This window comes from Staurois parvus, unplaced genomic scaffold (genome assembly GCF_062004578.1).
Source record: "Staurois parvus isolate SC_StPar_1 unplaced genomic scaffold, SC_StPar_1.0 ptg000014l, whole genome shotgun sequence".
Lineage (NCBI taxonomy): Eukaryota > Metazoa > Chordata > Amphibia > Anura > Ranidae > Staurois > Staurois parvus.
In genome coordinates this window covers 15,831,351-15,856,555 of record NW_028317810.1, presented here as the reverse complement: position 1 = coordinate 15,856,555, position 25,205 = coordinate 15,831,351, and the positions used below count along the sequence as shown (strand labels likewise).

Sequence of the window (25,205 nt, the reverse complement as noted above, 5' to 3'; positions counted from 1 at the left end):
TATAGCAGTAAAAGGCTTACCTGGAACCAGCAGGATAGGTACACCAGCGGATCCCCCTGGGAATGACGCAGGCTCACCTGAGGTGCGGGGTCTAAGTATTAACCGGTATTCACCAGAGCTCCTAATGGTGGAGATGGATTGGGCTGCGTGTTAATACCAGGTCGCAGATCTCAGGATCACCCCACCAGGGAATGAGCAGACTGGGAACCAATAGCGGATCAACAGGTTAGGGATCAGACGAAAGCAGAGTCGGTCACAAGCCAAGGGTCGGTCACAAATGGTAGCAGATCAATCGTGGTCAGGAACAAGCCAAAGGTCAGTAACGGAGGTGTAGACAGCAGCAGGAACAGTAGCAGGATATTGGCTGGAAAGGCACAATAATCTGGCAAGGAGGAAGTCCAAGGACATGGCTTATATAGGAAGTTCATGGGAGGAGCAAGGAGTTATTTATTTATTTATTTATTTATCGTGTTTATATAGCGCCAAAGGGTTTGCTCAGCGCTGTACAATGGGGGGGGACAATACATGAAACAGAACAGTAACATCAAACAGTACACAAGGGGTTAGAGGGCCCTACTCTTTCGAGCTTACAATCTAGGAGGGAGGGGGTAGAGGCACCGGAGGAAGCGGCTGTGGGGGATGAAGTGGTAGGAGGAGGGAAGGGCAGCGGCTGTTAGGTGAGGGTGGGGTAGGCTTCCCTGAAGAGGTGGGTTTTCAGGGAGCGCCTGAAGGTGAGGAGGGACGGTGACAGTCTGATGGATTGGGGTAGTGAGTTCCAGAGGATGGGGGAGGACCTGGAGAAGTCTTGCAGTCGTGCGTGGGAGGAGGAGACCAGGGAGCAAGATAGAAGAAGGTCCTGTGAAGAGCGAAGGGTACGGGTAGGGTGGTACCTGGGGATCAGATCGGTGAGGTAGTTAGGGGCAGTGTTGTGAATGGCCTTATAGGTCAGGGTGAACAATTTGAATTTAATGCGTTGGGCAATGGGGAGCCAGTGGAGGGAGAGGCAGAGGGGGGTGGCAGAGGTGGAGCGGCTGGTGAGGTGGATGAGTCTGGCCGCTGAGTTCAGGATGGTCTGAAGCGGGGAGAGCCTGCACTGGGGTAGGCCGGTGAGGAGGGAGTTGCAGTAGTCCAGGCGTGAGATAATCAGGGAGTGTACTAGTAGTTTAGTGGTGTCTGGGGTAAGGAAGGAACGTATCCTGGCGATGTTCCGGAGGTGGAGCCTGCATGTGTTTGTGAGAGATTTGATATGAGGTTGAAAGGAAAGGTTTGAGTCCAGAATGACGCCAAGGACCTTGGCTTGCTGGGCGGGATTGATGGTGGTGTTGTTGGTAGTGATGGAAAGGATGGGGGGGGGGGCGCGGGCTGGGGGGAAGATGAGAAGCTCGGTTTTGGAGAGGTTGAGTTTGAGGAAATTGAGCGACATCCAGTCAGAGATGTCGTTTAGGAGGTGAGTGATGCGGGCGGAGAATGAGGGGGTGAGGTGAGGGGTGGATAGGTAGATTTGAGTATCATCAGCATAGAGGTGGTAATTGAAGCCGTGGGAGTGTATGAGTTTGCCAAGGGAGGAGGTGTAGATGGAGAAGAGAAGGGGTCCAAGGACAGAGCCCTGGGGGACCCCAACAGAGAGGGGGAGAGAAGGGGAAGTGGCACCATTGTAGGTGACACTGAAGGAGCATTGGGATAGATAGGACGAGAACCAGGAGAGAGCGGTGTCTCTGATGTCAAGGGAGAGTAGTTTATTAAGGAGGAGGGGGTGGTCGACTGTGTCAAAGGCCGCAGAGAGGTCTAGGAGGAGGAGGACAGAGTAGTCGCCTTTGGCTTTGGCGGTTAGTAGATCGTTGGTGATTTTGAGGAGGGCAGTTTCGGTGGAGTGTAGGGGACGGAAGCCGGACTGTAGTGGGTCAAGGAGGTTGTTGTCATCTAGGTGGGCGCTTAGGCGATCGAAGACCAAGCGCTCAAGGAGCTTGGAAGTGAGTGGCAGCAGGGAAATTGGTCTGAGGTTGTTGAGGTCAGTGGGGTCCAGAGAGGGCTTTTTGAGTATGGGGGTGATGTGCGCATGTTTTAGGGGGGAGGGGAATACGCCAGTAGAGAGGGAGAGATTAAAGATGTGGGTAAGGGAGCGGATGAGGGAAGGGGGGGGTGACCGGAGGAGTTGAGAGGGGATAGGGTCTAGGGGGCAGGTAGTGAGACGGGCTTCTGAGAAGACTCTGCTGACTTCCTCAGTGGTAGTAGGGCTGAAGGAGTGCAGTGATGGGGGGGTTACGGTAGGCAGGGCCTTGGGTGTGGTGGGGGGCAGTGCCGTTGCGAGGTCAGAGGAGGGGAGAGATGAGGGGGTGATAGAAGGGGGGAGGCTAGATGGGGAGGTAGATTGCAAGTTGACTATGTCCTTGCGGATAGCGTCAATCTTGCTGTGGAGGTGAGTGGCAATCTCGTGGGCGGTAAGTGAGGTACTGAGTGGAGGAAGGGGGGGAGAGAGCAGGGAGTTGAAGGTGGAGAAGAGTCGGCGAGGGCAGGTGGAGAGGGTGTTAATCAGGTTAACAAAGTAGGCCTGCTTGGCGGCGTGGAGGGAGGAGGTGTAGGTGAGGAAGGCAGATTTGTAGAGGGAGAATGTATGAGGGGACCTGGTTTTGCGCCATAGTCTCTCCAGCGCACGACTGCGGCGTTTGAGGCGTTTAGTGTGGTCGTTCTGCCAGGGTTGGAGTGGTCTGGGTTTGATGTTGCGTGTGGTTAGGGGTGCCAGAGAGTCTAGTGTAGCTGATAGTGAGTCGTTGTACGTGGAGGTGGCTAGGTCAGGACATGACAGTGGAAGGATGCTGTCGTGTAGGCGGTCGGCAGACGAGTGGAGGGGGGCCGGGTGCAGGTTGCGGAGGTTGCGGCTGGTGATGGTTTGGCGCACTGGGGGGGGGGGAGTTGGGGGAAGGGGAGGTGGAGAACGTGAGGAGGTGGTGGTCGGAGAGAGGGAAGGGTGTGTTAGAGAACTGGTTGAGGGTACAGAGGTGGGAGAAGACGAGGTCCAGGGTGTTCCCATTGATGTGGGTGGAGGATTGGGTGTGTTGTGTGAGCGCGAAGGAGGAGGTTAGGTGGAGGAGTTGGGAGGTAGCTGGGGTGTTGTCATTGATGGGGATGTTGAAGTCCCCGAGGATGATGGTCGGTAGCTCAGAGGAGAGGAAGAAGGGAAGCCAGGCGGCGAAGTCATCCAGGAAGCGGGCTATGGATCCAGGGGGCCTGTAGATCACTGCGATCCTTAGGGGGGTGGGTGAGAAGAGCCGGATGCAGTGAGCTTCGAAGGAGGAGAAGGTTAGGGAGGGGGGGTTAGGGAGGACCTGGAAGGTGCTCAGCGGTGATAAGAGCAGGCCGACACCACCACCTTTGTGACCGCTCAGTCTTGGTGAATGGGACCAGATGAGACCTCCATGGGAGAGTGCCGCAGGGGAGGTAGTGTCAGTGGCCTGTATCCAGGTTTCGGTGATGGCTAGGAGGTTGAGGGAGCGGGAGATAAAGAGGTCATGGATGGCAGTTAGTTTGTTGCAAACCGAACGGGCGTTCAGAAGTGCAACCGAGAGAGGGGGGATGGATGCGGGGAGGAGGCGCACAGGTATGAGGTTGAGGGGGTTGCGGCGGCTGGCGGGGGCAGGGGGGTCCCTGGAGGGGGGGAGAGGTGGTGAGGGGCCAGGGTTCGGGGAGATGTCCCCAGCGGATAGGAGAAGGAGAAGGGTGAGGAGGGTGGCATGGGAATGGGAGGTGTAGGAGCGTGTGGGTCTGGTAGTGGTGGCACGTGGGTCGACCGGGGAGTGGAGTACCAGGAGGAGGTGGTGAGTGCCGTAGTGTGGAGAGGGCAGAAGTGAAGGGGCAATGTAGAGCTGTTTTGGGGGGGTGGGCGGGTAGAGGGAGGCGATTTTTGGGATGGAGGAGAGGAAGACGAGGAGGAGAAGTGCAGGTGGCATGCTGGGGTGAGTGCAGTGCTGTTCGGGTCGGGGGAGGTGAAGGGATACGGGTCAGGGCGAGGTGATGTGGAGAGTCTGTATCACCGTGAAGTCCATTAGAGTCCTTCTGTAGCTGCAATCTGTGAGTGCAGTATGCTGGCGTCCGAGGGGTCTTCAGTGGGTCCAGTGGATCGGCGAGTGGAGGGGTCGTAGGGTGCGATGTCTGGGGGTGTTGGTAGGCACAGCGTCTGGTGATGTTGGCGGCTCGGTGGCTGGAGATTCGCTGGGTGGTCCGGGAGATTCGCTGGGCGACATCTTGATTCGCTGGGTGGTCCGGGTGTTGGGTGACCGGAGGTGATAGCTGGGTGCCCGGTAGCTGGGTGCTGGGTGTCCAGGGGTGGTAGCTGGGTGCCCGGTAGCTGGGTGACCAGGGGTGGTAGCTGGGTGCCCGGTAGCTGGGTGGTAGCTGGGTGCCCGGTAGCTGGGCGGTGGGTGTCCAGGGGCGGTAGCTGGGTGCCCGGTAGCTGGGTGCAGGGTGACCAGGGGTGGGCCCAGAACCGACGTATGGGTTGGGCAGCGGAGCAGCGATCAGTGGGCCTGAGCTGATTCCTGGTGGTCAGGGATGGACACAGGGCTAGTTCAAGGTTCAAGAGCAAACAAGGCACAAGGCAGGATTATTCAATAGATGAGGCAAAGTGTTGTCCAGCATCCCAGGTAGCTCAGTGAGTAGAGTTACTGCCTGACACAGTAGAAGTCCCAGGTTCAAGTCCAGGCCCTGACATTAGGGCTCCAGGCTATTTAACAGCCCAGCCACCATATTGGCACAACTCTCCAAGGATTGGCTAGGCCTTGCTCAATATTTAGGCTAGTCATTGGAATTTTACCCCCCTAAGTTCCAGAGGCTTCTTCTAAAGACAGGAGGAAGCAATAACATTATCCGCCTGTAAAGCCCTGAACAGACCAGATCAGACCAAACAGTTACTGCTCCCTGGGTTACAGTAGGAGCCACAAACTAAATTTACCTAGCAGCCTAACTATGAGGGTGCTACTGTATATCTGTTTAGTACTAAGTTGAATAAAAAGTAATGATCAGTGAATTCAATTTCAGTGATAAGACCAGGGCTGTTACAATGAGAAATGTTTGTTGAACTGGGCCATTGCGCTTTTCTCCTTGTCTTAATAGGTAATTTTTTTCCCCTGCATTCCACTGTATCAATATGAAGATAAGCTAGATGCACTCAGTCCACTTTGACATAATTTATCATGATATATAGGGCCACCACCTCACTCGCTTCCAACAAAAATAAGGATAAAGAAGATCCGCTTTACTTCTAACAAATCTTTTCCAAGCTATTGAAAATAATCACATGTGTGTCCTACACAACCCACTGTAGTCAGGGCTTTGTCCTCCACGAATGATCTGTTGAAGCCTATAAAAGCATTTACAACAATTGGTAAAATAAACCACTTGCAATTCTTGACTTCATAGAGATTATATTCTCATAACACTGTCATGTGCTTTTTTGTACCACCTGCAATGGTGATATAAACTACCAGGGGTTCCATGGTCTGGGAAACACTGTTTTATTGTATTAGTAAATTATATGTTTCACCTGTGCTGTGCTTAGATGTACCATCTGGCTGTTAGAAGCTGTACAGCATTACTGAAGAACAGCAGCTATGTATTACATTTTGTGTTGCTAATAACTTGGGGTTGACTTGGGGGATATTTTAGCTCTAAAGTGATGCTGTTTCTTGGCAATGCAATGCTTCTGCTAAATTTGTTCTACCTTAGTACACATAAGTCCTCATGCACACGGGGTGTTTTAGATAACGCTGGTAACATTAGCTGTGTAAAGTCACGTTAAAAACGTGAGTTTTTCACCTTTTTTAAAGTGTTTTTGCATTAGCGTCTAGCAGCGTTTTGCCGCGATTAGTGGCATTTTCCCACGTTTGCGATTTTTAGCGGTTTTCAGCAGTTTTGGTAAAAGTCCAAAAATGCCGGTTCGCGGTGTTTTACCGCGTTTTGCAGCGTTTTTCAGTATTCGAGCATTTTTACACCTAAAAAAACTCCTCTAGAAACCCACTAGTCCTGGGTTTTTTTTTTGCAGCCAAAAAACGTCCCATCCAAAAAACGTTGATTACAGTCTGTGTGCATGGGCACATAGGATAACATGCTGGAGGGTTTACTGGCTGTAGAAAAACGTCAAAAGCCAAAAACAGTAGCTGGAAAAACATCAAGTGTGCATGAGGACTAACGGACGATAGCAGCCTTGGTTTTACTGTCTCTTGAGATAGACAGCCTGAGTTGTTTTTATTTTATATATTTATTATTGTTATTATTTTATATATTTGATCAGGTACCACAGGCAGCTCTTGGCTTCCAGAACTCAGCCTTACAGGAGCTGTACAGCATGTGTACAGGCATTCTCAGGACCCACTGGGTGGCTATGTATGGTTATGTTCCGGGGGGGGGGGGTTTCAAACGGCACCCGCAAGCGCACTAACGTATGCTCTGAATGCAGATGGTGTGTTTCCAGCATCAAATAAACATAGAAGCATTTGTAGTGTCAAACAAAATTAGGCAGCATTTCCACCATAAAAAGATAAAAAGAAAGCATTAATACATCTTAATTGCCAGGCACTTACAACACAGTTCAAGTCCCTCTGTAACAGTGAAAGGGGCTTTGTGTTCAGCTCCACAAAATAATAGCTTGTACTTACAAGGCTGCCATCACATGGTACCTCTCTGCAGACTAATACAGTCTAATTTCAACAAGGTTTAACCTCTTGATCTCTGGAAAGTTTTACTCTCTCCATGACCAGAGCATTTTTTGCTATTTAGCACTGTTCTAACTGGTAATGGCACAGTTGTGCAACATTGTACCCAAATGAAATTGATATAATCTTTTCACACACAGTTTTCGTTTAATGGTATTTGATCACCACTGGGTTTTTTATTATATATATGAAAAAAAATAACTGACGAGATTTAGGGGCACGAACAACCTTTAAAGCTCTCACCCCCAGAATTGCTCCATGGATTGAGCCTAACCGGACTGTATCTTAAATCAAAGGAATAATATACGTTAGTTTGACTAATGTACCACGATATGATTGGTTTAACAGCCACTACTTAATAATTGACCCCCCCCCCCTTTTTTTTTTTTTCCCTTCTCTCCCTCCCCTCTGACATTATCTTTCCTATCTCTTTTCATCTGATGCGCCCTTCTCTTTTCTTTTTCTTCTTTCCTTCACACCTTTTTCTTACCCAATTGACTATATCTCTTATAAGGGACGGAGTGTCCTCTCGCATATAGGTGTGCATGTCCTTTATAAAAAGAAACCTACATTTCCCGGATACGGACACATACGATATGCACACCTTTAGATGATATCGTTGTCCTTTGCTTCATTGTCTATCTGAGCACTCCCTACTCAATAGATCAGCATCCATCCTAATTTTCTAGATTACCATTTATAATCAATAATTTACTGGTTTTTATCGTTCACATGTTATAATGTGTTATTTTGCTTCAGAACGATTCACACTTCAAATGAATATCTGATAACCCGTCTGCGTTACGGGAGAATAGGTCAGATGTATATATGCGGACTGTGCTCCGTATCTGTATATGACCTGATATGCCTTTTACTTCAATAAATACTTTTTTGGATAAAAAAAAAAATATATATATGAAAAAAGACCACAATTGAAAAAAAAAAACTCCCAATATTTTCTACTTTCTGTTATAAAACATATCCAGTAAAATCAAATTTCTTCATAAATTTAGACCAAAATGTATTTTGCTACATGTCTTTAGCAAAAAAATACCAATAAGTGTATATTAATTGGTTTGTGTGAAAGTTATAGCGTCTACAAACTATTGTGTATATATACTGGAATTTACGCAGCTATCAACGCTATACTAATACACTTATATTGTGACTGTGATCGTGTGGCGGGCAATTTGGCGCTAACAGATGCAGGCTAGATGGGACACTAACTTACTAACTGACACTGACATTACTAGTGACACTTATACAGTGACCAGACATAATACCGTACACTGTACAAATGACACTGGTTGGGAGGACGGCTCACATCGAAGGGCAATGAAGGGGTTAACAATGTGCCAAACAAGTGTAGTATGTGCTGTTTTAGGCTAGGTTCACACTAATGCGGTGTGGTACATCGCATATGATTTGCACAGGAACCTCACTGCATTCCTGTGCAAATCACATGCGATTTGTGTGCGGTGCGATCGGAGCCATGCATTTCGTATGGCTCAAATCGCACCGCACCCACACCAAAAAGGTGCAGGACCCTAGTTTGGAATCAGATTGCATGGGTATTCACGCCTATGCGATCCGATTCTTCACATCGCACCGCGTATTGTGGACCGATTTCGGAGTGTTTTTAACTTAACATACATACCCACATCGGTTCACATGAACGGGGTGCGATTCTGATGCGGTGCGGAATTTGCACAGAAAGCACTGCAAATTCCTCACCGCATCAGTGTGAACCAGGGCTAACTCACAGATATGGCTGTTTTTTCGCCCCGGTTTTTTAGGAAGAAGAAACAGCCACATCGCTGTAATGTGTACAGAGTTCTGTGTGTTTGTAAACACAAAACTCTTGTGCTGTGATTGGCCACAGCCGATTAGCAGGTTTCAGCTAAAATTATTGGCTGAAACCTTCTGACAAACATGTGCTCTGTCCAATCACAGCAGGGGGCACGCAACCGAAACCCATAAAGGCTACGACCTACATTTATGCCGCTTAGCCTGGCTGTTCCACCCACAGTAGATGTACGTTGGGCAGGCGGATGGTGGTTAAGAGAGAAGGTCTGAACAGTTAGCTCCCACTAAATAGTAATGGCACACTTTTTTCATATTTCGGCTTAATTAGGCAGTTGTAAGGAAATCCAGTACTGGAAGTACAGCATTTTATCACTAAATCTAGTATTTTTCTCACAAATGATATTTATTGAAAATCATTTCATATTTTATTCTATAAAAGATGTCTATAGCTTTTTTATAATCTATTTTCCATAAAATTTCTGAACGTTGCTGGTTTCAAGAATTGTGGCCTCCTTTTGACTTAATGTTTTAGATTGGTTGTTTTAGAATGTCAGAGTCTATGTTAGTGAAATCTTTAGTCATTTTCATTTGGTGATAGATGTGGAAATGCTTGCCACAAAGTATGTGTCCTTGTTTTTTTGCTCTGTGTATTTGTGCAGGTGCTTGGTATGTTTTAACAGTGACGTAATGTAGGGGTCACGGCTGTTAACATTTGTAACCATATTTTCATTTTTGCTCAACAGGTGAAAAACTGGAGGAATTTCTGCGCTCTCTAAACAGCAGCAAACCCCTTTATTTAGGCCAGACAGGACTGGGGAATATTGAAGAACTTGGAAAACTTGGACTCGAACCTGGAGAAAACTTCTGCATGGGAGGACCAGGGATGATCTTTAGCCGTGAGGTGCTACGGAGAATGGTCCCACACATTGGTGAATGTCTTCGTGAGATGTATACTACGCATGAGGATGTGGAAGTGGGAAGATGTGTGCGGCGCTTTGGTGGAACACAGTGCGTCTGGTCCTATGAGGTAAGAATATGTTTATTATTGCGTATTTTATTTCAATGTTACTTTTATTTTCTTTATGTAAATAATCTCTCCATACTTGACATCTTATTGAGTCTCCTCCTTTCAGTCGATGTAGCAATTCTATTATATAATATAAACTCACATCGATGTGTCCCTGTTCCCTTGTTTACTTTTTTTATACCACTTGTGATATTTAAAGGATAAGTTCAGCTTTTGCAGGTAAAAAAAATGTGCATTTATTATTTTTGTCCAGTGGAGTAGATCACTGGTGCCATGCAGGTCTCCTGCAGACCTGTCAGAATGTCTGCTTGCTGCATGGGATGTATGGCCAAGCAGATATTCTGACAGGAAGCTTCAACAAACTACCACAGCGCTCCACACGGCCATGCTGTTATCAAATCTGACATATAGTATGGGGCAACTTCTCCCCGTACTATCTGTCAGAGGGAGGGGGTGGCAGGTGCGGCTGCGGCTATGGGAACATGTTACATGTTGCACCCTAAACACGGTTAGAACACGTAACATGTTCCAAAGGTGAACTTATTCTTTAATATATGGATGCACCGAAATTCCGGTGGATGAAACGTTTCAGCTGAAAACACCCCTTTCAGCTGTCAGTCGAAATGTATAAAAGCACCAATACAGGTGCCGAAAAAACCCCACCCCTTACCGCCGCTTGCCGCTGCCTGGCCTCTGCTGGTAGTTCAGTCTTACCTGAGAAACCATCGATCCCGGCGCTGGGCATAGAGATGAGTAAAGGAAAGATGCCCGCCACACATCTCTATGCCCGTGGAGGACCGGAGCGATGTCATTTCCAGTTCCTGCCATTTTTTTTTCTTAAAGCACTAGATCAATACTTTTTTTTTTATCTAATGCTTTACATTGCAGAGGAGAAATGTGGAGTCTAAGGCTACGTTCACACTAGCCTTGTGTGCAGGCGGCAGAGAGGCGTTTGGGAAGCGCTTTTACCGCTTCCCAAACGCCTCTGCCAATTCTGCACATTACAGCACATGGTGCTGTTCTAACGGGAGCGTTTGCGTCGCGTCGCGGAAAAACAGACGCCTCTGGACGAGTCAGGAGGCTTTGATGCCTCCTATTCTCGTCTATGGTGCAGCTCCGCAAACGCCCGGCCGGCGTTTGCGGTGCGGTTGCGACGCGGTTGCGGGGCGTTTGTGGAGCGGTAACACCACTCAAACTGCATTATAGGCGTTTGTGGGGCGTTATTAACGCTCGGCAAACGCCTAGCAACGGCCGCTAAACCGCGCATGCGGCGTTTGCGGAGCGTTTGCCGAGCGTTAATAACGCTCCGCAAACGCCGGACCAACGCTTGCCAAACGCTATAGGGGCGTTTGGCAAGCGTTGGCAAAACAGCCTAGTGTGAACGAGCCCTTATTGACCCCATCTCTCTCCATAAAGAGAACCTGTCACTATTTTTTTGTATCACAAGGGATGCATCCATTTCTTGTGATAAGAATAAAAGTGATTACAATATTTTTAAAAGGAACAGTGCAAAAAAACAAACAAAAAAAACCACATTAAATAAATAAAAAAAAAAAAAGTTTAAAGTGCCCCATCCCCCCCCGTGCTCGCACATAGTGCTGAACGTATATGTAAATGGTGTTCAAACCACACATGTGAGGTATCGCCACGAACGTTAGAGCAAGAGCAATTATTCTCGCACTAGACCTCCTCTGTAACTTTACACTGCTAACCTGTAGAAGTTTTTAAAGCATCACTCATGGAGATTTTTAAGCACCGCAGTTTCATGCCATTCCACGAGCGTGCACAATTTTAAAGCGTGACATGTTGGGTATCTCTTTACTCGCCGTAACATCCTCTTACATATTTTACAAAACAGTTGGGGTATATATATTTTTTTTAATCAAAGTGTATTTTTTCCAAAAAATATATATTTATTTTTAAAAACTGCACATTTCGGTTTTCAGCCAAGTGCATTTTGAAGTTTCGGTTTTTGCACCAGAATTTTAATTTCAGTGCACCACTACTTTAATAATCTTTACTACTTTTGATGATCTCCAGTGTTAAAACTTGGATACCCCTCATACCACTTCCTTTAACTATCATCAGATATTTTGTATCCTAAATACAGTAATAAGTTAATGTTAATTATGTAGCTGTATGCCGTTTCAAATAAATATATAACATGGTATATCTTTAAAGTAGAACTATGGCCTCCCATTACAACATGTGCGGCAGAACATACAGTAAATTAAGTACATCCGTACTTAGTTTTCTCTTAGTTCCCCTGCAAAGTGTTAACTTTCGTTGCAGTGGCGATGTCAGCTTGTACCATAGTGGGGTCTAAATATGTTGCAAGGGGCATGGCTAGCAACATTGTCAATGCTGACTCAGAAGCCATAGTTTGTCAATCAGCACCTGGCCACATCTAAACCCATCCGCTGCTTTGTAGATTTGCAGAACTGCCCCTGTTGCTGAAACTATCCCATTGTGAGCTGCAGTGTCTGAAAGGGGGAGCATGTGAGACACAACTGAAGGAAGTCCGGATAGGTGAAGGACGTTTTTGGTTTAATTTTTGTGGCTTGTGCATTACATCGTAGCTGGATTCAGCAAGCTTAAAGAGCCATATAAGAGTCTTTAATTGTACTTTAAAACTGTATTTGTTGGCTGGTGGCAGAATTTTTAAACAGTGCAGCACTCAGCAGAATATTGGATCATTTAATTTTGATTTGCATTATACTAAAAACCTTAGTCCCACTCCCAGGCCAGTCTCTTCTCTTCAGCATCTTAATTGTACGACCAGGCAGCTTAGACATATTAGAGACCTTTCTAAGACTCTTTTAGATCCAGTTATTGTGTATAAAATAGCTGTTCTCCTACAAGAAAAAATAACTGCTTCTAATATATACAGTATACAGGATTGCTAATCCCTCTTTAGCATGCATACGTAAAGTGTTACTAAACCCACAACAGTAATAACAGTCTTATTCAACCTTTTCCTTTCTCTATAACCCCAAAAAAACAAATATTATATATAAATAATAAATCAAATAAACCCTAATCCCATCCAGCAAATATGTTAAATGTCCAAAATTAATAAAATAAATAAAATAAAATAAATAAATGTCCAAAATCAATAAAAGTCCACACAATAGTCCACCCAAAATAACTCAATCCAATGTGTTGAACTTCCAATTTTCTTCCAAGTCTCGTGATACCTCGAAAAAAATATAAACTATAATAGTGTATTACCTTTTTAATATTAAATCAGTTAAATCATTTAATATGTAACCTCTAACCTTGCAAACAAAATTGCACCAAAAAAATGTTCTACATCAACTGCAAGTGACACGTGAGTCATGCACAAATCATTCTGTGTACACTTCAACAATAAGTGAAATTTTTTTTTTTTAAATATATATTAAATAAATATTATACTCTAAATCCAAAAAACTTTCCATATAAAGTGAAATCACATAAATCCGTGGGCACTCCAATTCATACAGTGATAACTCAGTGACGACCTCCAAATAGTGAAATTAAATACCATTACCCTCAGGGAGTAATCACACACTTTTCTGGATATTCTTGGCCAATATCCTCCTCAATCCTCATAAAGTAAGAAAGAGACTTCCGAAGTATGTATTATCAGGTATAAAGATAATTTAATCAATATCTTACATTGGGGTCAGCTCATATCCACCAAACAGATCTCTATAGCTCCTAAGATCAGAACCCACGTTTTTCCCAAAAACAAAATGGCTGCGCCGGTACTTCCGGTTTTGCGTAAATACATCAGATGCCACGTCTCTGGCGCGTTTTGTCACTTCCGGACTTCTTCCGGACTTCTTCTGAACTTCTGTAATAACAGACTGTATATGCAGTAAAGCACTCTAAAGCTGGCCGCAGCCTACATGGCTTAGTTTTTTTGTTCAGTCAGTGGGCTGAGCAAAAAAAAAAAAGTTGAATTTTATTCCCTTATCCACACAATCGAGGTGGATGGGGGAATCCTCGCTTTTGTCATTGTAGTGAAGTCAGTGAAGTCAGCTGGAAATACAGAGATACTAGGATTTAGAAAGCCTGTGTGACTGTGGACATCTTTATCAATAGCAGAAGAATTATAAACTATCTAAACCTTTGGTGACCATGGAAAATTTTCACAGTGCATGAGTAACAAGGAAGAAGGATTAAAGTGTTACAAAACCCAGGACCCTGCATTCACTATATCTGGTCTCCCACAGTACACAGAGCATGTAAATGCAATTATTTTAGTAAATATAAATAGCTAAATACCCTTTCTCATCAGCGGTAAATATTAGTCTTCTGACATCTATCAGTGTCCAGCTGAGCACTGATTAATCTTGTAGGAGGAGTTTTCAATCTGCTCTGGCTGTCCTATGAGGCTGCATAACCCCGAACCCCCTATCTGAACAGTGCTGATTGGCCCTGTGCCGATTATATGCACCCTCCCAAAGAAAAAAAAAACTCGAGCAATACACACCAATCAGAGCATGTGTCGGAGTGACTCTTAGAGCCCTGTACTATCAGCAGATGGATTGGCGACAGTAAAAGAAGGGGATGATCAGAGAAGACAGGATCAAAGCCTTTTTACACAATGCAGAGGATTAACCCCTTAGGTTCCACCGTGAGTATAACAAGCATGCTTTACTGTAAATACAGGCTGATTTTACTGTTGTGAGTTTAGTAACACTTTAAAGTGAGTTGATTTTATTTAAATTACAGGTTTTAGGTTAGTAGGTTAAAGGTTTTATATTTAAATATTTCAGAATTTACTTTTCTAAAGTATGAACGCTCATATTGTTTACTATCTTTATATAAAATGTCAATAGATGGCAACAGAACATTATGTAACACTACCAGGGAATGTCATGGACAGGTATCCCTTTTAATCCCACTTACAAAGCAATGTGAGACATCAGAACTGGAATTTGAAAGGTGTTCATTGAAATACTGATTTCAGCTGCTTTTTATCCATATTTTAAGCATTGCATACATTTTCTGCATGTTTCTAAGGGTTAATTACAGCTCCTTAATATCACATTCATTATACTTTAAAATGCAATTAAACACTTCAATGTTTGGGAGCAACACCTTGTTAAAAAGCTGGGCTTAACATCTAAGCATGTGTGTTTCTTCTTTGATGTGCAATTATGTAGTTACAATACACTCATCAATACTCTGCTCCTCACCATCTTCCAGTATACAAAAAAAAATCCATAAAAGGCGAACAGCAGACAATTTAAGAAATGTTTTCCTTAAAAAGTAGCTTTGAGTTTCTACTTGCTAAAGCATATATGTAATATATTACAGTTTACCAATCCTTACGCCTAGTACATACAATGAGAAAATCGGGCGAAAAATACCACTCATTAGAGTCGATCACAATAGTTCATGCAAAATTATCCGAAGGAACAAGCACATGCATTTTTTTTGTAAGATAACCGAACAAACTAATTTATTAAAGTACAGTTTTCATCTGTAAAAAATCAAGTGACCAAGACCGTGCATGCTAGGAAACATAAAAATACACAATACATTATTGTAAGAGTTGTATTCTGTTTTACGAGAATTTTTTGTAACTGCTACCTTTTTCGTTTTCAATATGAGAGTAGCATGCAAAAAAAAACAGACGATCATTCGTCTGATATTCTCATCATGTGTACAAGGTTTAGATGAGGTGTCTGCATTAGTTTTCCTTTTTATTCTTTTGCCAATCTTGTAAATATTGCACTCCCTGCCCTTAGGGAGGGGGCTATGCTCATTTACTGTAATGTATATATGGAAGGGGCCATGGTTGATACCCAGGGTGGACATCAAACATGTCTGCCTCTGTTCATTTCCTTTACACAGGATGGGGAGATTAGTAGTTCATAGAAAAAAGATAACATTATATTTGCTTTCAGTTTAGCTTACAGGAACATTGACATCAGTGACACGAACACTGCATTTCTGGCAAGACTAAGAAGTATTTTCTGTATTTGATAAACCTAAGCCTGAAAAATGACGCCTAATACAGCCACCATATCTAAGAACTGGTTAGTTGCAGTATATTACATTCTTGGCTTTAATTATCCTTTAAATGCTATGGGACCTGCATGTTAAAACCGCTTTAACCATTTTTTCCATTGATCATAATGAGTGCACATTGACACTGTGTAAGTATACCAGTACAGCAAAGCTGCCACTAAATTTAGGCAGAGTGGAAAGGCTGGCCAGGGCTGAAGGATGTGGCTTTTGCTAGGAAGGGTGAGGAAGCTGAACTGGAAAACTCTGTATGCTTTAAGGATGTCATAAAATACTCACTATAGACCCAATTCTCAACCAAATGTTAGGTCAGCTTTTTGTACAGAAAGATATAGCTCTAAAAATAGCAATTTATACAAAATACTGTAAATGCATTTGAAAATAACTAACTTTCCTCTTTAAAGTGAATCTGTGGCCAGGCATTTATATTCTCAAGTATTTATATGTACCTAACAAGCAGTATGTGAGCTTTCAAACAAACCCTCACTAACTTCTGTAGATGCGGGCAACATAGAGCAATACATCCAGATTTCACAAAAGAATCACTAATGTCAGATTCTAGTCATTCTCTGGGCAGCTCAGCTTCTCCTGACCCCCTCTTCCAGCTGTGACGCAGCAACCTAGAAGGCTTCTTAGCTCTAATGTATACACAGAGCAGGTACATTGGGAAGGTAGTTGTTTGCTTAACAAATCAGGTAAAGTTGTGGTTACTTTAATTATCCGACCATGTGCAAGTAAACATTCTTTTTTAACTTTTTTTTTTTTTTTTTTTTTTTTACATTTACTAATTATTTATATTTTTATTTTTATCTTTTTTATTATTATTATTATTGTATACATTGTTTTAAAATGTTTACATTATTTACAAAGCTTAGTGACCAACCACTTTACTAAGTAAGGAATCTCTACTTCATTAGTAAATGAACGCATATAAGCATCACTTTTGGGTTTTTTTTGTGTTTCTTTTTAGAGTGGGTCAGTTGTTTAGCACAACTATGTAAACTGGTTCCTGACTATGTACTAGTTAAAGCCCAAATTTGGCCAACAAATTTCTTTTAGTTTATAACACATCTTTCATGTTTTTATTGTTGGTGATAACATTGTGAATTTTTTTCTCCCTATGTGTTCCTATTACACTGACACAAGAAATTAGTGTCACAGATGTTACCACAACCTAAAAATGCTGATGGCAACAAAAAAAAAAAAAATCCCGACAAAGGTTTTTGCCTCTTTTGCCATTTCACAGTGTGATCCTTTCTGCTCTAGCACCAAGTTACCTTTGCTCACATCCTTCATGAGGGGGACACAGATCCCCAAAACATGTTGGCTTTCTGGAACCTTTGACAAACATTTCAATTGTACAGAAATTACCCTGGTATAGTACATTCCTGATGACGTGGAGCTCATAATATTTATTTTGTTTAAACTAATGTATGTACAAATGAGGTACTGTAAGGCCGGCTATACATTATGCCACATGTGTCAAACACAAGGTCCACGGGCCGAATCAGGCTCACCAGGCCATTTCCTGTGGCCCTTGCACTTCTCCTGCATCTTTAGAACCTACTTCGTCTTCACCCCCACCTTGTTTAAGCAGTCTGCAGCAGAGAAGAGGACAGAACTCCTCTACCAGATCCTGTGCTTCTCTGTGCATCCGTGGAGAGGCTTGTCTTTGCTCCCCCACCTTAGCAGTGTCCAGCTGAAAAGGAGGACATATTTACTTCTACAGATCTTGCTCCTCTCTGTGCAGCCACAGCACACCCTCTTCTCTGCCTTCCCTGGTCTCGGCATTCAGAAGACTCCAGTAGCTGACTCCAGCCCTCCCCTGGTCCTCATCCAGACCCTGAACTTTCTGCTTATCAGCTCTGCCCCAGCTTCTTCCTGACAGCTGCACAAAGTAAGGGGGGTGCACTCTGATGTAAGGGAGGATGGGGGACGCTTGACTTCTGATGGTGGGTGGAACTCTTGACAACTGATGAAAGAGGGTGAAGTTCTCTGGACATCTAGTCTTACAGATACAACCGGCCTTTTGAGGGCAACCTTAATGCTGATGCAGCCTGCGATGAAATTGAGTTTGACACCCCTGCATTATGTAATTTTATTTCCTACAACTACAGGTTGCTGGATTCCCCCATCAACACACAGCACACAATCCTTCCTGCAGCTCTACTGTGTTTGCAGTGATCGAGTGAAAAAACCCCTGCAAGCGTGTTGTACTGATGTCGATCGATGAATCAACTTCAATACAACCAACCTGCCCATTTATGGATCGAAATTTGGTCAATTCTTGCTGAACCGGATGAATTTCGATCTGTCTGTGGCTAGCTTAACATCTCTACGCTGTCATACAAGCATCCAACTATTTCTACTTGATGCAGACTATTGGCAGTGCCCATAAACACCTCCTTTCATTAGAAATAAAATTCTGACAGAGGTTTTTACCCCTTTCTCCCATTCTACTAGAAAAGGTGTTTTTGGTACTGCCACTAGAAAAATCTCACACAGTAGAGTAAGATGCCCAGCAGAGTGCAGCTAGCAATAGATATTTCCCATCACCTGTCCCTCTGAAACCCTGTCTCCATAAAAGCAAGAGGGGAAATGTCCACAATGGGAATAGAGACAGCCAAAACAAAACTCATGGATGGTTTGATCATCCCCCATTCTACAAAATACACAAAAAATAGTTTAGGCTAAAAGTAGGCATTAAAATGCATGCACCGTGTTAATGATATATAATTCTCCTCTCAAAAATTACTATGTTGATTCTGAGAAATTGTTCTAAGGCTTCAACTGGTGTTATACTGTCTCAGCTTTGCCTCATCGTAGAGCTCTGTAGCTGACGGAAGAAACTATCTGCAGCTTTGACTTTGTGAGAAGATTGTTTACCAGCAGTCAGTTGCAGGTCATTGTACTTTGCATTTCATGCGGCAATATGCTGTGCTATTACAGTAACGCATCATGCAAAGTCAAGGATGTCAGGGAAGCATGGAAGAAATAGAATTCTGTCAGTCCATCACAACACAGTCATGGTTTATTTATTGATCGCCATACAAAGCAATTAGGGTTAAGAAATTCAGAGGTTGCCAGCAATGTAAAGTAGGATTCTATAACTTACAATAAGATCTTTCTTAAAGCCAGCAAGTGGTTAAAGCGTACCTCCAGGGTTAAAAGGCATCCTTAGCCATGCTAATAACAATGCCAATACTCCCCCTCAGTGCCAGTCTCTATGCTACAGTCCTTGACTTCCTCCTCAGTCCACTGCTGATATTTTTCATTCTGCCCATTTTTTGTGAACCCAGCCTGTTGTTTACACACCTCCTCCATCATACAGTCTGGCTTCACAGTACTTTAGGACCAATGCCTGGTACACCTAATTTTTTGGAGCAATCGTCCAATAATCTGATCATTAGTACACAGCTTTTGAGAGCAATATCACAACAGTTCATGTAAAATTATCCAAGGGTACAGGCATGAAAATTTTTCTCATAAGATAACAGAACAATTTTCATTTAATCAGTACAGTATTTGATTGTAAAAAATATTGAGTGGCCAAGGCCGCGCATGCTTGCAAACAAACAAATACATTACAATACAATATATTACATCATCGAAGTTGTATTCTGTCTTACAAGCATTTTTGTAACTCTAGTAACCTCTTTGGTTTCGATATGTGACTAGTATGCAAAAAAAAAACGGACAATCATTTATCCGATATTCTCATCGTGTGTACCAGACTTTAGTGGAAATCAACCATCATGACATGACCGATGCTGAGTCCTGAAAGAATGCCAACACCTGCCACTGCCAGAAGGAGAAGCTAGGCATAACATCACTGGACCGTGAATGAAAAAGGCTTTGTATAGGGTTTTAAAAGAAATACCAGGGGGTTTTAGGTGGGTAGGGGGAGATGGGTGGCAGTAAGCGTAAGGAAATCCTTCAGTTCTGTTTTATATAAAAATTGAGGATGTCTATCTATTGCACAAGTTATAGCTGTAGAAGTCTTCATGATGCCCATTACATACGTCAGTGAGCTATGCAGTATTCTCGGAGGTCTTTAACCAGACCACATTGTAGTTATGGAAGATAAGGAGAAAATAGAGCATAGCTCGTCCTGTTTTCTTCCATCAGTGTTCATTGGAGGACATTAAATCCTCCCCATATTCATAGAAGATCAGTGTCACATATTAACTTGTGTTATCTGTTCCTCCGAGTATGTTGCGGACTGCTTATCAGCCAGCAAATGCAGTGCATGCCAAAGTATATGGGTGCATATAACCATCCCATCTGTACAAAGACTAATAGTAAGCTGGTTCTGAAGTTGGTAAAAATGTAAAGATAGACTTGTCTTGTTATCTATAACCAATGGGTTATTGAAATATCCATTGTGTGTCCTAGAAAATATTCAAACCATCAAATAGAATATACTGTATATGTTTATGATGAAGCTATCCTCGAGTCTTGTCTGATGGAGTTAGGATTGGATCTGTATTTTCTCCACCTCTAGGAACGCCGTGGAAATAATAGGCACAATGTCTAAAGAGAAAAAATTGTCATAGGTTTTATGACAACCAGCTTGTAACAAAATTATTGTCTGGTTGATCACTTGCTGATTTATTCCCAATCTGCAGGTGATTACCATCTAAGAATGCGTTTTGTCTGATATAGGATTAACTATTATTCCTTATAGTTGCAATGACTTCTATTTCATTCCACTAATCTAAGCAAGTGACATTTTTTAAATGATTTACATGCCAAATAAGTTGATTCAGTGGTACAATAAAACACTTTTATTTGCAAACTGAGCCACAGTTACCAATAAATAAGACACAATGCCATAATAAAATCATTGTATATGGGCCTACAAGGCTACATTAGTAAACTTTAATTTCCTGGCATCAGAGTAAAAAAAGATTATACAGAACGTGAAACTGTAATTGAAATACAAATGTAGTAAGTGGTTTACTGGATGCAAATGCAAAAAATAGTTCTATCTATCTAATATATCTATCTATTTATCTAGTGCACGTATCAGGCAATATTATTTTGTATTTCTTTTTTTTTTTCTTCTTTCATGTATTATAACAAATGTACTGGCGTTTTTATTTAACTACTGTTCCAATCTGCTTGTTTCTATTTCAAACTGTAATTTCCTGTTTCAGAGTATACAAACAATCCTATAATTTGACAATGTTGTGATGCAGCTGGTTAACTGACTTCACAGTGTTCCTTTTTTCTTTGCTTTTACCCTCCCCCCTTTTAAATACAGTGAGTAATACCCAACTGACTGTATGTCAATTCTAGCATTAACAAAAATAAATGACATCCTTTAATGTCAATGCACTGCAAAGGAGCCTTTTTATGCTCTAGTGACATCACAATGTGTGTACATGAAATCTGCTCAGATTAACTGCATTATTGGCAGGACACTTTAAATTAATGAGCTGATTAATGCTATACCTATTTACAACTGGCATACTTTGTAGAAATTTGTAGAAACATTGTTCTTCTTTTATATAACAAAATATCTGTCTTCATACATCATATTGGCATGTATGATATTCTTTGATGACTAGACTGTGCTGATTAATGACCGCATCTCTGAGCTCCGAGTGTAGCTGAGGACAAATGCACCTCTGTAATAAAAGTTAATAAACCATCAGAGATTGAGATAAACTGCTTATTGAGCTGCTTAGAGGATTTACATATAATGTCAGAGAGTAGCGATCAGGATGGGATTCCAAGTGTGCCATTTTGTGGTTGCATTTTTGTGGGTTTGCTCAACAAAAGTTATAGTAGAGGTAATTCATTTCTAGAGTGAGTTTATGTCCTCTACATACTAGTGCTAAACCACTGGTAAATAAAGGCACCAAATAGGTAAATCAAGTAGTTATATAACAATTATTGTTGCTACATAGTTACATAGTTAGTCTGGCTGAAAAAAGACAAGTCAATCCAGTTCAACCAAAAAAAAAAAAAAAGTTCTAATCCTACACTCAGTTAATCCAGAAGAAGGCAAAAAACCCAGCAAAGCATGATCCAATTTTTGCTCTTGCAGGGAAAAAATTCCTTCCTGATCCCCCGAGAGGCAATTGGATATTCCCTGCATCAACTTTACCTATAAATGTTAGTATCCAGTTATATTCGGTGTATCCAAGAAAGACCCCAGGCCTTTTTTTTAAAGCAATCCACTGAGCTGGCCAGAACCAAATCTTAAGGGAGTCTATTCCACATTTTCACAGCTCTTACTGTGAAGAAACCTTTCTGTGTTTAGAGATTACATTTCTTTAACTCCAGACATAAAGAGTGCCCCCTTGTCTTCTGCAATGACCTCAGGGTGAATAACTCTACACCGAGTTCACTATATGAACCACTGATGTATTTATACATGTTGATCATATCCCCCCTTAATCTCCTCTTCTCAAGAGAGAATAAATTCAGTTCCTCTAATCTTTCCTTATACCTGAGCTCCTCCATTATTATTATTACAGGTATTTATATAGCGCTGTAAATTTACACAGCACTTTACACATATATATTGAACATTCACATCAGTCCCTAACCCTCAAGGGGTGTACAATCTAAGGTCCCTAACTTACATTCATACATACGCATATTAGGGCCAGTTTAGACAATTAACCTACCAGCATGGCTTTGGAGTGTGGGAGGAAACCCACGCAAGCACAGGGAGAACATGCAAACTCCATGCAGGAGGCGCCATGGTTGGGAATTAAACCCATGACCCATTTACTGCAAGGCAGACATGCTAACCACTAAGCCACTCCATGCCTCTTATCAGTTTAGTTGCCCTTCTCTGTACTTTCTTCAGTTCCCCAATGTTCTTTTTGTGAATTGGTGCCCAAAACTGAACTGCGTATTCCAGATGAGGTCTTACTAATGATTTGTACCGGGGTAAAATGATATATCTCTCTCTGGAGTCTATACCTTTTTTAATACAAGGGAGTATTTTGCTCGCTTTAGAAACCGCAGCTTGGCATTGCATGCCATTATTAAGCTTGTGATCTACCAGAGCTCGCAGATCCTTCTCCACCATTGATTCCCCCACCATTGCTGATCAGTCATTTCATAGAGCTTCTAGTTATGTATTAACACTGGATACGTTTGAGTGAGGAGGAAAGGAGAGGAGGGTGCGGAGTATCTATAAGTTAAGCTTGGTGGTCTAGTTTCATAAAAAAAGCTACTTCAGTAATCTGTTCTCTAAGTAGAAGTCCACTCAAATACTAACTATACTATAAAAACCTGCTCCTTCCCCCATTCTAAATCCACTGTAAATCTGCGAGGGGGGCTGAATAATTCTCGACCTGATCCTTTTACATGCAACACTAGTTTTTTATTGTAGTTGTAAATAGTGATATTTCATATGATTTTATGCTAATTTGGAGGATTCGAGCTCTATTTTCTCAATTGTTGCAGGTAATTGAATGATCCATGGTGGAGAAGAAAGGTGTACTGTTTTTGAAGCACAATGCATCCTCAAACAAGGCAGGCAAAATATTGGCTGTTTTGAAGGAGTTAAGTCTTCAGTGCATAGACCATCGATTCTGTTCACCAGAGCTTGCTCTGTCCAACTATTACCTATTTTCTAATCTGAAAGACACTAAAAGGGCACACATTTTAAATGGATTCAGAGGTCATAGGATCTACAGAGCAGTTTTTTGTAGAACAGACAAAATATTTTTTTTGGAAGGGTTAAAGAAATTGGAGATGTGCTGAATATGTTCAACTAATATGATATGTAGATCTAGGATAATCTAGGATAATATGTAGGTTAGCAGGCAATTGTAGTTGTTCTAGCTCATTTCCTTCTTGGTTGGGTCTCGCCTTGTATACTTGCCTATTCTGAGAGCACTCCAGTCTGGTCACAGGATCTCCTCAGTGTCCAGCTTTAGTGAAGGAGGAGAGATCTCCAACAACAGCTGCAATGTCTGTGCTGTGACCTCACCCATATATTTACTATGGGGCATCCGTTGTCCGCTGTCCACCCTCTACACTGAAGACGGCGCTGGGAACCGATCATTTGACTGGACTGGAGCACCCTCAGAGTAGGTAAATATAGACATTTTTCCTTTACAGGGTATTTAGAATAGGTGTAAAATGAGGGTGGTAGCATGTTTCAGTATAGTTAGTATTTGACTGGACTTTCATTTTAAGCTGGGTATACATGCTTAGTTTTATTTTTCGTGTTCAGCAGGTGGGCTGAACAAAAGAAACAAATGGACTCCCCCATCCGCACAAGGCTGGTAGATGGAGGAATCCTCCCTGCTGTGCTATTGTATTTTGACAGCAGGGAATCCGCTGTCAGGGTACACTGATCAGTGCTGCAGCAGATTGGCTACCATTGCTGATTGAATGAAAGTTTTCCAGTGGCCCCAGTTGACAGGAGTTGATCTACTGAAGGCCACACACAGATCAAAATTTGTCCAGTCCCTGCAGAACTGGCCCAGTTTGGATCTGTGTGTACCAACCTTAAGAAGTAGGAGACAATCCCCGCCATATAAAGAGACAAGATAGTGGATCAATAGTTTGTATGTACTGGCATCATTGCTGCATTTAATATAGCATTGGACACCATGTACATAATTTTTATCGGCAAAAACAAAATTTTAGCATCTTAATAAATGAGATTGAGGTTGAACCATGATGGTTGATTTACTAAAGGCAAATACTGCAAAAAATACCCAATCACATGCAAGAAAAATAAACCTTAGATTGTACGCCCCTTGAGGGTCAGGGACTGATGTGAATGTACAATATATATGTAAAGCGCTGCGTAAATTGATGGCGCTATATAAGTATCTGTAATAAATAAATAAAAAACTGCCTATTTGCTTGCATATGATTAGATGATGGAAATAAGTATAGCTTCCTCTCATTTGCTAATCTCTGTGAAAAATTGGTTTGCAAAGTAAACAGCTCATTTGCCTTTAGTGAATCAACCCCAAGGATGGGACCTCCAGATCACAGTTGCCTAATAGTACATTAAGCCTTTCTAGTGCCCAGTAACATACAGCTAGAGCTCTAGACTGGGAGGAAAATAACGCAAACTATTAAAAGCAGTGACATTTCCAGCTATTGTGGAATTAATGTAGAACCCAATCTAACACAGAATTCTTTCTTAAATAAAAATATTCATATTTAGCAGGTATATAATTTAGCTGTATATTATACATCATCGTATGTCGACAGGTGCAGTAGGGAGTGAGTTAGTTCTACAGTCTTCATGTAAGTAATGTGTCCACAAGCTTTCTATACATTTCTACCCATTTTGTACTTGGCAGTACTGTGCGTATGTGTTTACCCTCTTCGTATCGTATCGCTCAGCTTTACATGACAAGAACACATTTCAGTGCCTGCAGGGATGTAATTACTTGCAGAACAAGGTTGTAATAGTTTCTTTGTATGCTTATTTGTCATAAAGCAAACAAAATGCACTCCTAATGCCTTGTGTTTGAAATGATAAGCAAGATACATGCACTGTTTTATGGATCATATTCCAATACAGAACAGCCAGATAATGAAATGTTACAATATATAAAACCAGATAAATGAACTTACATCATAACATTTAATTGGATGTAAATGCTACTGACGCATGTTCCGTTTTAAAATACTGCAGTGCCATGTTT

At 42.4% G+C, this 25,205-nt stretch overlaps 1 protein-coding gene across 1 annotated transcript in view; it reads left to right on the top strand.

The window, feature by feature from the left end:
* CHSY3 (chondroitin sulfate synthase 3) overlaps positions 1–25,205 on the top strand; it is a 555,518-nt gene that overhangs the window by 113,517 nt on the left and 416,796 nt on the right. The window contains exon 2 of the mRNA XM_089677692.1: positions 9,254–9,537. Within this exon, the coding sequence (XP_089533818.1) occupies positions 9,254–9,537 (284 nt within the window). The remainder of the gene's footprint in view (positions 1–9,253; positions 9,538–25,205) is intronic.